At 38.1% G+C, this 12275-nt stretch overlaps 1 protein-coding gene across 3 annotated transcripts in view; it reads right to left on the reverse strand.

The window, feature by feature from the left end:
* Positions 1-496: 496 nt before the first annotated feature.
* Positions 497-12275, reverse strand: part of LOC111871213 (protein ABHD18) — a 29546-nt gene continuing 17767 nt past the window's right edge. For 2 of the 3 annotated variants that reach the window (XM_023864139.2, XM_023864142.2), the window contains 6 exons: positions 9713-9851; positions 7976-8065; positions 6341-6442; positions 4748-5372; positions 2620-2881; positions 497-1433 (listed from right to left, as the gene is read on the reverse strand). In XM_023864139.2, coding sequence (XP_023719907.1) covers positions 1358-1433; positions 2620-2881; positions 4748-5372; positions 6341-6442; positions 7976-8065; positions 9713-9851 — 1294 coding nt within the window. In that variant the 3' untranslated portion in view covers positions 497-1357. The remainder of the gene's footprint in view (positions 1434-2619; positions 2882-4747; positions 5373-6340; positions 6443-7975; positions 8066-9712; positions 9852-12275) is intronic. The other variant, XM_023864141.2, reaches the window with a different exon arrangement.

The following is a 12275-nucleotide window of genomic DNA, read 5'->3' on the forward strand; positions in this document are numbered from 1 at the left end:
GCAGTTGGCAAATCTGATAGCTCATCGGAGAACATATCTAATATTTCCTGTCCTCCGAGAGATCGCAACTGCTTTCGTCTCTGAGCCATGTTGAACTGGTAGCTGCGTGGTTCATACGTGCAAGCATGGATTAGAACAAAGCCAATTTTGTTTAGGTTGTGACAGGAAATGACTCTGGTCGAGTTACTAGATAAGGCAGCAATCATTCCCGAGGTCATCTACGCAGTAGTTACGATTCAATGAAGCCACACAGCGATATATAGCGTTTTGCAACATAACGTGACCGTAGAGGGCCATATGGCCCACCCTGTCCGCAACGCTTGGAAACTTAGAGGGCCATATGGCCCGTCCGGTCTGCAATGTGTTAAGACCAGCTCTTTCTAATGGACCCATCCTTTCACCTGAGGAAGGAATTATATCCAGTTTCTGGACCTGTGTTCCTTCAGAATAAGAGACAGTGGATAACATACAGAACTCAGTAATGCCAAACATAATATAACCATCATGAGAACCCTTTATATTAATACAGGTAGATGTTACAAATAATGTATACTGTCTGTATCAGCCCTTGGAATCTGACAAGTATGAGACATTAAAATAAGGATAACCCACAAATTAGAAACCATGAGAAAACATAACAAAATCAAAAAGAACCATTTTTTCCCAATTCTGAAACACCCTGTAAGACAGAAGGAAGTAACTAGTATATTATTATGAGAGAAAAAATTAGTGTGGAACAAATATCAGTATAGCCTATATCAGACACAAATTTGTCTAAAATCATTTTATGCAAAATCTAATCACATTGGTACTTAATAAATTACAGAATCCCTCAGTTTTATTTACATGACTATAAATCTTTAGTATATCATAATTAGTACATTTTAATGTCTAAAATATCTTATACAGACCAGTACTTGTGCTCATGGACACTCCTTCAACTTGCAGAGCAGAAATTGTTATTCTGACATGCGACGCTTTGCAAATATCTTCTTACATATATATAAACATATAAAATTCTATGACTTTCACTCCTTTTGCAGCATTTATACCATCTAAATTGTCTAAGGAACAATAACTTATACTGGTCAGACTCAGCTTTGTGCAATACTAGCAGTGGTGAAAATATTGGCCAGTTTTATACACACCAGTAACTGACAAGAAAATGTTTCTGAATAAAATTTAGCACCAGTACAATGGTGTATGAGGTACTATTAATTATTCACAGTAACCTCATAACACCCTTCCATCCCCACCCTAGTTCACAGGCCCACAAAACTAATATCCAAACAGTATGCAAATTAAAAACAAACATTCTCCGCTACACTTCACTCTTCATTGTTATGACTCCTCGATGCTAATTCATTTGTTTTTCTGGCGATGTGTCTATGTATTTCCTCTTCAAACGCTGAAATGATTCAATGATGGCTTCTCTGTAAAAAGAGAAAGAACTGTTTACAGATTTCTAAAAGGAAGAGAAACTTACAGTACTATATATGCTGTTCATGTCTGTACCCCCTTAACAACTAAACTGGAAATATCTGTAAATGGCACTTGCACTGATTTGGAATGGCAGCATACATGATGCAATATAAACATCAAAAATGGGAAGGAGTTATGACCTGAGGAACAGTACAGTTAGTTTCTACAAAACCGTTTTATTACAATATAACATGCTCATATAAAAAATTCTGCCAGCTATGTAACAAGAAAAAAATAATATACTGTCACATGACTGAGTTGACTATAGACACTCACAGATCATAACTAAAAGTAGCTCAATTCACACTCTCTCCAATTCACTACAGCATGTACTAAGTTTTCTTAGTCTGCTGTGTCCTCATTGATTGGCTGGTAACAGCTTCCAACAGCAGACATTCCTCTTCCTGTCCCTAGCTATAACAACTCTCAACTATTTATAACCACCTAACTCAACTCAACTGACTCTCACTAACTGTCCTGCTCATGACATCTTGGCACGGACTGTGTAGAAAACACCACTTCCCATTATAGCTGTATTCAATTGTTGTCATGGAAATGTGTTTGATAGTGTGACTCTGCTGGCTTCACAGGTCTTGCTTATATGAATTTATATGGGTAATTGAAATACGCCCAATACACATGAGAATCTAACTGTTCTGTTTCCCATTTCCTATTGCAGACCCAGTAAAATACAGAATAAGGTATTATGAAATTTACTTGTACTCTTGCCAGTATGTGCAACAGTCATAGCCACTACAGCAAAGAGCAAATATTAAGGTATGGACAGCCTGCCATATGTATCAGTCACATATGGCTGCTCACTACACTGCCCCTGATGACAAAAGAAGTGAGCTCTGAAAAGTTGGTATCTAACTCAACAGAGCCATGGCCAAACATCTGAGAAGTTTTTGTCACATTTGTTTACCATCAAAGCTTAAAATCTTACGTTATGGCAGTTTTGGGGTACAATTCAAATCCTCATTCCTCATCCTTTTTAATGCATGAATACAATCTAATTTCTTAAACAGAAAATTATTCCTTCTTCAAAGTCATGCCCGTGCACACTCAGTGACAAGGATGGCAACCATACTTCTAGGACTTACAAGACACACATTTTGTTATATGCAATACTGTTACCTGAAAGCATGTTTGTGCAGTAAGTATGCACTGATATGTCCTGCATCAAGGATCCGCACCTCTGCTTCAGGCCATATGTCAGTAAGATCAGCACATCCTTCCCTTGGGACATAAGCATCATTTCTTGCACAAATTGCAATGATCAGGGACGTGTCCACAGGGACAGAGAAATTCTGCAGGTTCGTGCATTCATCCATGATTCCATGCATGAACAATAACGCTTCACCCTCGCGCCAGCGCGATACGCTCTCCTTAACATTTTCTGAATCAGACACAAACATTATATATATCTCATGCATGAACTAATGTCAATGGGCTACCTCAATGTACATAAACAGAGTTTATAACAATTCCACAAATAATTACACAGCATAACTTTTCACATTTTTATGACAACATACTTGAAAGAAGCTCTTTTTGACTAAAATGGGTATGTTAATCATAAAAAAATAATCAAAAAGTTGCAACACACACAGCTCCTTTTGGTAAGTCCATCTCTTTTGTATGCAAGACATCAATGTACAAAGAGATATTGGGTTTTCGGACTTTATCCATCGTCCTGGTTTTAAGATAACTAAGAAAAACACAGTTTCTGAAATGTCGTGTTTTTCTTAGTTATCTTAAAACCAGGACAATGGATAAAGTACAAAAACCCAATATCTCTGTGTGTTATATACCATCGTCTGAAATAATGTTATTTACATGAAAATCAACTTTCATTCACTAATAAGACATTATTTTCTCACATTGTAGTTGACAAAAATTATAGGAATACACAGGAAAAAATAAATATGAAAAAGCGTTCTGCATCATAACAAAATGTAATACATGAAATTGTGACATTATAAAAAAATTTCTATGTGCAGTTATCAAATCAAGGTATCAGACTTAATTTCTGAAGTGTTTTCTTTTATATCATGATGAACCTGTTGACCAATATTACTGATGGTTAATATGATGACTGATGTTACAGTCTTTTAGGATGTGACACAATACAATGTGGTAAAAGTAAGTAAAGTAAAGCTATCCCTGTAACAAGCAGCCTCCATACTCTAGAGGTAATGTTCCCACCTCATGACTCGTAGTACGCGGGTTCAAATACCCGGCGGAGGTCGTCGAATTTTTAAGGGCGGAAAAATTCAGGGAACAAGTCCTCCGGGAGGGACTTTAAGCTGTGTGTCCCGTGTCGTAACTTTACGGCACATAAAAGAACCTCATATCCCTAAAGGGGATCACTGAGCCAAATTCCAGGACGTTTCCCGCCCAACAATAGTCTCTAAGGCCTCTGATAGATGGGGGAAGCATTATAGACACCGCTAAGCAAGTGGCCGAACTCGCTTGCTCGGCGGGACTGATGGTACGCACCATTTATCGGTAGGGTATAGAGACTGGTAGAATATCATAAAGGGAAGCACAATAGATCAAACTGGTCACTGTGCATGGGGAAACCCACCCTCTCTAAATAACTAACTATCCCTGTAACAGGCCATGAAGGCCAATAGGGTTGTGAGACGTTGAGGGTCCCACATTGTCTAGACACAATCAGCTCAATGATGGTGGTAAGGGTGTCAGCCTTACGTGCTGACCACGCTTTACTCCCCAGGAAAACTATTTAGTATATCTGATGCATAACTGAATGGCACTTGACCATGCGTGTGTATGGCAGAATGCAAGGAACTCTAACCACTAGACCACAAAGGCAGTCTATGCATTCATTTCATGAAATGTAAATAAATGCACAAAAATGGTAAACCCATAACTATGGCAATGGATACACATTCAACATTGGAGCAATACTGTTATAGTTATTCATAGTTACGAACCTGTAAGTGGTTAATAAATCTAATATCCAATCCAAAACCCGCTTATAGTCACTCTAACACATAATATTGTTTGTTTCAAGATTTATGTATTCTAATTGCTGTTCATTGGAACAAAATTCAGTTTTGATGAACAGAATACTTGTGGCATGCTAGAATTTGTTGTAACAGCCTTTCACTATGTGCCACTGTCAACTGGCTTGGCAGTGGTCATAATATTGGCTAAACAACAATGACGATGAAGTGTTGTTCTGTTTCATTAATGAGTATTATAGGGGTAATCCAACAGCAAACTGAATTTCAATTACCTTTCAGCTTATCAATTCTTTCCACTGAAGCACCGCTTAGAGAGCTCTTGTGCTCTAAATCCCTGTTTCTGAAACCTAAGACCCTTGATTTTGACTCACTTAATTGAGTTAAGATGCTCAGGTCCAAAAGTTTTTGTTTAATTAGTGGACTCTCTAATGTACTGCCTTTTGTCTTCGTAACTTCAGATGCCTGATCAGGTACACTTAAATTTATATTTATGTCAGGATGATCAACATTGTTTGATGTGTTTATCAGGTCTGAACCTTTCAGAGCACTTGTCATCAAATTTGCTGTACCTAATTTTGATTCTGCAGCAAGAACTTCAAGCTTTGATCTGAGAGTTCTGTTTGAGGATGGATTATAAACTTCATAATTTGATGCTCCAGAGGCATTACAACTACTGATGACTGCTTGACAGTTTGACGGTGATGATTCATTCGTTTGCTGGTTAAAGTTGCTGTTATCACTGTGTCCTTCTGTGGTGACAGATTTGGGATTTAGTTGCGATGCTCTGCAGAACTCCTTTTGTTTGCTTAATTCATGCTCTTCTCTGCTAAGTCTGTGGATGTGATCCATGCTTTGTGGAAAATGTTTTGCAAAGTACTGCCCAGCTCGGAATGCATCCTTCAACAACAACAAAAAAAAAAAAAGCAATCTTCATGCAGAACATGCAATTAAAAAGGCATATTAAATGTTTATTTTTGTATGACTTACTGATACATAGTAAAAATGTGATTTATAAGGCTGTGGTCTTCTGGGATTTGGTGCCATGCGGTTTGATAAGTATCAGCTAGGCATGTGTGAACCTGAACTTTTAAGATAAAATGAGAGGGAAGAAAGCAATCTCAATCTTGATTTTAACAGTGATCTTTCTTACTCAAACTTCAAAAGTTTTCAGATTGCTTTGTATAACAGCATGCCAACTATCTAATTCATCAGAGCTGCAACAGTTTGCAACACCAGCATAAATAAAATCTTCAATGAAATCTGTCTCACTCCCTCCTTCTGCCCATGGTGAAAAGGGAATGGCCTGGAATTGAGTCCTTTAACATCATGATTTACAAAAATTCTGCATTGGAAAAGGATGTGATATCAAAAGTGGTAGGAAGGACACTTTAGTGCACTGTGAAAAAAGTCTAATGATATAAATGGTGGCTGAAGTTAAAAAAAATGGTCTAGTAGAAATAATTCTCATTTTTGTCTCCATTCTCAAAATTTATCAGAATTCTCATTTGGATCTGAAAGTCTCTCTTCATGTACCTAGTACCAAGGTTCTGGAGAATCCTACTGCCTCAGTCTTCTACACTGACGATGGCAAAAGCAGCTTCCTCTAAGATGCATGCATCTTTCTACCAAACTACAAGGTATCACAGCCCAGAAGACTGTAACATTAATATTCATTGCTGTGAGAACTTCATATCTCACATATGAGATTTACACTCTTCTGATCTTGTTGTTTTGAAAGTTAAATGGAATATCCTGCAGTTCCCTTCATGAAATGCATTTCTGATGAAATTAGTCTCCTTTCTGACACTGTCCATGATTCATAATCATATGATATTGTTGATCTAGTATGTGTCTTATAAATGTACCTTATCAACTCGGACCAACTTTGTGATTTCTTCCCGGTAAACATCCTCAGCAAAATACTGTGAGCACAGCAGATCCCAGTTAATCGAGTGGCTCATAACTCCCTAGAACAGCAAGGAGTTACAACCCTCAATAATTAGCAAATACAATATTTTTTACATATACTGCACATATTCACATTGCGGTTTTCTTGGTTGTGACACTGTTGAAGAGTACATGGATACCAACATTTTCAGAGGAACATACTGTCTCCATCTTCAGGTTTCAAGTGAGTGCAGTGGGGATACTGGCAGGTTATACAGATAGGTTACAAGGAAAATGGTCACTCAGATCCACAGGTAGGGGAGAAGTATGTCTGTACATTGGTCATGCTTTTATCGCTGACTGTAAGAAATAAAAACATACATTGAGTGGCCTCTGATGGCATTTGTCCAACCAAATTTGGTGAAAATCGATTCAAAAATTGAAATGGACATAGACCCACAACATGGTGGCCTACGAAGCCATTTTACCCCCTTTTAAGGAAAGAAGACAGGTTAAAAATAATATTTAATGCCCTTTCTAAGAATATAGGATATTTCTTTGCAGTCAGAATCTATCTAAAGAAAGAGAAATAACACCTCTCACAACTCCAAATAAAGAAAGAAGCAGAGTCCAGTAATATATCAAATTATTTTCTACTTCAGAAATGACTGTGTGCAGATATGAAAATGTGCATTTTATGTACAAGGGTAAGTCAATAAGTAAGTTACAAATGGATATAAGAGTACTGATTTGAAAAATGCTTTTATTTCTGAACATAATCTCCCTGTACAATTAAGCCCCTAAAAACCAGCAGCATAAAATTCTTTGGGCTGCTGTCACAACCAGGCGGTGTCTTCCCTTCCTACAGCTTCATCATCGGGAAAACGTTCAGCCGAAAGATGATGTTTAAGAGGGCCAAACAAATGGAAGTAGCTTGTAGCAAGGTCGGGGCTCTACGGAGGATGCTCGAGGACTTCCCACTTGAAATTTCTCAGCATCTCATTTGTCTTGTTAGCAGTATGGGGATGCACGTTGTCATGCAAGAGCAACATGCCTTTGGTGAGGAGTCCTGGTCGCTTCTGTTGAATGGCCTTACGAAGTTTCCCGAGGATGTTACAGTAGGAATCGGCCCTCTTAAACATCATCTTTCAGCTGAACATTTTCCTGACAATGAAGCTGTAGAAAGGGAAGTCACCGCCTGATTCCGACAGCAGCCCAAAGAGTTTTATGCTGCTCGTTTTCATGGGCTTGTGAAACGATAGGACATGTGCCTCAATGTACAGGAAGATTATGTTGAGAAATAAAAGCATTCTTCAAATCAGTGCTTGTAATTGTTTATGTTCTATATCCATTTGTAACTTACTTATTAACTTACCTACTTACATGAAATACACAAAAAGATATTTCAAAAGGTTTGACCAGATTATGTACTCGTATTTCATAGAATGGTTAACTGCAACTTATAGCAATCTGACCAGACAAATGGATGTGAAGGAAAGTGTAAAGAAAAGCATACAGTCTCTGGAAACATCACAGATGAAAGTTCCCACAATCATCAGATAAAGATTATTTATTCTTGAAAATGTAATTAACGACTAACATATACTGCATACCTGGGTGAAGACTGGTGTTGCAGAGGACCATGAGAGGCATGGCACAAGAACGATGGGTTTAGGCCAATTTGTTGCCGCCAATGAAGCCATCTGCAATTAAAATAAGCAAATTAAAGACTGTCTTCTGGGATGAGATGCTGTTTAGTTCAGTAGATAGGTACCAGTGTTTCTGGGGAAATGTACTGCCTCCATTGTCAGGGCACAAGACCTTGAAGATGCACAGAGCACATTGCTAGCCAGTAGTCAGGTGAGGGGAAATAGCAGCACTGGAGTGAAGCAACACATGGTCAAAGGGTAGACAGGGGAAAGCAATGTCCCATGAGCTTGCTGTGGTAACCTGTCCCTCCAAACATAAGATTTTAACTTGTTTACATTTTTTTCACATCTGAAGTCAATCCACCAGACTACACAGACTTACATCCCTGAAGACAATAATCTTTATAGTCACTTCAAATAGAATATCAAGCATCATAAGTAAAAAATAAATATATAAATTAATTAATTAATTAATTAATGAGAATGCTAAGACCAGGACAAGTAGATCTACCACGCATGTAAGAGATGAGATTTGCATAAAAACATTTAGCTGGAATTGCTTAAAGGAAAACAGGAAAGGATAATATTGAAACGGATTTTAATGCAATAAGTTGAGAGCCTTTCCCGGTTCTGTGTGCTTTTACTCCGAAACNTGAAATGCAGTTTTTTCATCCCTTAAAAGTGTTGTGGCTCATATACAGAGTGTAACTGAAAGGTGTGGACATACTCTGGGCACAAATTCCACATATCAAAACAAGCAAAAATGTCCATATCAACACGCGCCTGGAAACATTTAATTTGTACATTATAGCCGAAAGAGGACATTTATAGTAAGTGTTCAAAATGTCTTCCATGAGATTCAATGCACTCCTTGACACATCTCATCAAAAACCAACCCCACATCCAATCAAAGATGCTGGGCTAGTTGTGCGTAGTCCGACAGGCATCCACAGTGAGATGAAGTGCCTCTTCATTGTCAACATGACTGCATACATAAATAAAAATCCGGAGGATTCAAGTCTGGCAAATGCAGAGGCCATGCAGTGGGTCCTCTACCTATCCACTGGTTATGATAGGTGTTGCTGAGAACATCTTGCACAGCATGGCTGAAATGTGCCAGAGCACCACCAACCATGTACTACATCTGCACTTGGACTGACAGTAGTACAACTTCCAGTAGCTTTGGCAGATCATGTAAGAGCAAATCTCAGTAGTGGTTGCCAGCAAGTTAATGTGGCAAAACAAGTGGACCTACAAAACAATCACCAGCAATGTGCCCTGGCCACATAATCCCCGGGGAAATAGCCCCATGGTTCCTACTGAGTAGGAGGATGCATAGGCCCCAGAGCCAGTCCAAGCACTCTCTTGCCCCTGGTAGGAACTAAACACCAACTATTCAGCCCACAGCCCATCGCTACACTGACTGAGCTATCCCAGCCAGTTGCTATTCTGACTGGGCTATTCCAACCCAAAATTAAATTAAATGAAGTCACTGATTATGTAGAAACTGAACATCTGTAATGAGCATTGTATTTCCACTACTTAGCAAGTAAAGTCACAATCCATTTATTAAAAGAAATCCTGTTTACACAGGATGTTTGGCATCCATAAAAAAATCTTGCAAATACAAAATGTTCATTTCCTCAACTGTCTTAATACATAATTCACTGTATTAGACATAATAAATTATGAAGCACTTACATGTCCTCCCATAGACATCCCAGTAACACCAAGAGGTCCCAACCCGTTGCTCTCACACCAGTGAAACAGAACCAGTGATTCCAATATAAGGCAACCACCCATCACAAGGATGTCTGACACGTTGTGCAGACTCGAACGACTTTCAAAAGATATAAATCAAAATAATATTTAACTTTACAGACAAGAACAGAGATGAAAACTCCATTTAGACTATATTAGTTGATAGTTTTCGCATTTGTTTATTGCAGATACAAACTTATTGTTTACAAAGCCAGTAAACAGTTCAGCAAAACACGGTACAGGGGCATAAAATATACACGATCTTATATTTCTTTAAATATTAATTAATTCCATGGTTCGCAGAATGGTTGTCTGCACAGCAAATATACGTAATTCTTCTTGATTCATGAAGAGGTTATCTGTGACATCAGAATTAGTTTTCCAACTAATTCACTCATGGAGCAAAAAATTCTAATCATTCAGATGCTCAAGATATTCCCTACTGTGTATGGAACCCACGAATTCATTACTTTGTTCTTAACAGTCTACAACTGGTCCCTATCCCAAGCCAGATGAATCCATCTCACACCTTTCCATCACATTCCTTCAAAGATTCATTTTAATACTGTCCTGCCTACACCTAGGTCTTACAGAAGCTGGCTTCCCTTCAAACTTTTCAAATAATTCTGTACACATTTCTCACCTCTCAGTCTCCTCTTAATCCCTTCTCAAACGCAATTTCCACCTGCTTCTGTTGTTCCAAAATGCCTGAACAATTCCACATATTTTTAAGAATTGTAATTGAGCCAGGGCAGTGCCCTGTTGCCTTTGTACTCTAGCACTGCTCTTCTACTTAAAACAACAACATGAAACATAAAGACTTCCTTCAGCTTCTTTAACTTATGATCTCTGTGGTAGAGGCATCAGCTTAGTATAGTTATTGCCACCAATCTCTGAGATTGGCCTTAGCTTAGTATCTGCGGGCGAAAGAGCAAAGGAATCAAACATGACTTGATGTATTATCCAACCTGCAGGATTGACTGTCAACGTGATCAATGACAGTAGCTGTGTGCCATGCCTAGGAGTGATGTGATGCTCCTAGTTAATTTAACAGCATAGCACAAGTAAAGCTCACAGACTGGTGGAGATAGCTATAGCTGTGTGCCATGCCTATGACTGATATGATGCTTCTAGTTAATTTAACAGCATAGCACGAGTAAAGCTCACAGACTGGTGGAGATAGCTCTAGCTGTGTGCATTTCATGATCTGTTTGTTGTTCATTTCTGCGCTTAAAAGCATAGTTAGCGCAAGGTAACAAGAACAGCTCCATACCATGATTCATATTCAGTCCTGTCAACCTGGAATTCCATGCTGGATGGCCCTGGCACTTTCATTTTTACAACTATACCCCTACTGTGTGTTCATCTTTACAGTATTATACTCTCATGCTTCAAGTGACAATATATCAACATGTCCTTTCCCTGTGTTTACTCATACATCAACCTCCCTACTATATTTAACTTTCCTAGGTTCCTCAGGTGGCTGTTCCGAACTGAAACTTCGATTTGGTAGGCTCATGAAGCGACAATTCAGTTCATCAGACATCAAGTTCAGTAAAGGTCAAACCATTTACGTGCTTTGTGAGATGAATATGAGGATGAACTGGCAGGTTTATGAACACACTTCATCCTCTCTCTATATAAATTAAAATCTGCATCAAAACCCAACACACACACACAAAATAATGTTATTTCACATTCTGAACATCAGAAATAGTTCCTGTTCATGTGCTATGAGGCTGAATAGTTTTGCTATCACTGAAAAATTGGAAAGTTAACCTTCCTACCACCACATCTGAAACACTAGCATGTGGTGTTATCACGCTACTTTCTTCCTCAGTATTTAACTTCAACATAAATCTCATTGCATTTTAGTATGTCAGAAGGGGGAAAATTATATTACATTTCAGTATGTTAGACGGGGTACAGCCATTTTAATTTCTCTACAGTCTATTATATTATAAGAACCAGAGCATAACAATATAGAATGCACTGTAAGGAAAGGTCAAGGAATCAGGAATTCAAAACTAAGAACACAAAAATACCTGTAAAAGTGCCAGAATGCTCCCTTCTTAAATAAAACACATATATTCTTTACAGCAGACTTCCTTTAGTCTGTATCAATACAACACAGGTATCTAGTGACTAAATTTGGCATCAATGCAATTTCATACAAATTCTTTTCAATTAAATTCTTCTGGTGTAGACTAAACATCAATGCAATTACTTGCCTAAAGGAAAGATCAGAGATGGCTAAAACATATGGTACTGCAGTTATTTTTAAAGCAAATTAAATGCAGAGAAATCAAAGTAATTTTGTCTTGAAGGATTTCAAACCATGCAACCACTCCTGAGAATGTAGATCACAGGATGCTCACATACATAATACATAATTAATTATATTTCTTTGTAGCATCTTTAGTTTATAATATTCAGATGAATACTCGGTAGTGCAAAGATTACTAGCTGAGGAGTGTTTTGTTACACAGAGGGCAGGTTACTG

Source organism: Cryptotermes secundus, unplaced genomic scaffold (assembly GCF_002891405.2).
Source record: "Cryptotermes secundus unplaced genomic scaffold, Csec_1.0 scaffold573, whole genome shotgun sequence".
NCBI lineage: Eukaryota > Metazoa > Arthropoda > Insecta > Blattodea > Kalotermitidae > Cryptotermes > Cryptotermes secundus.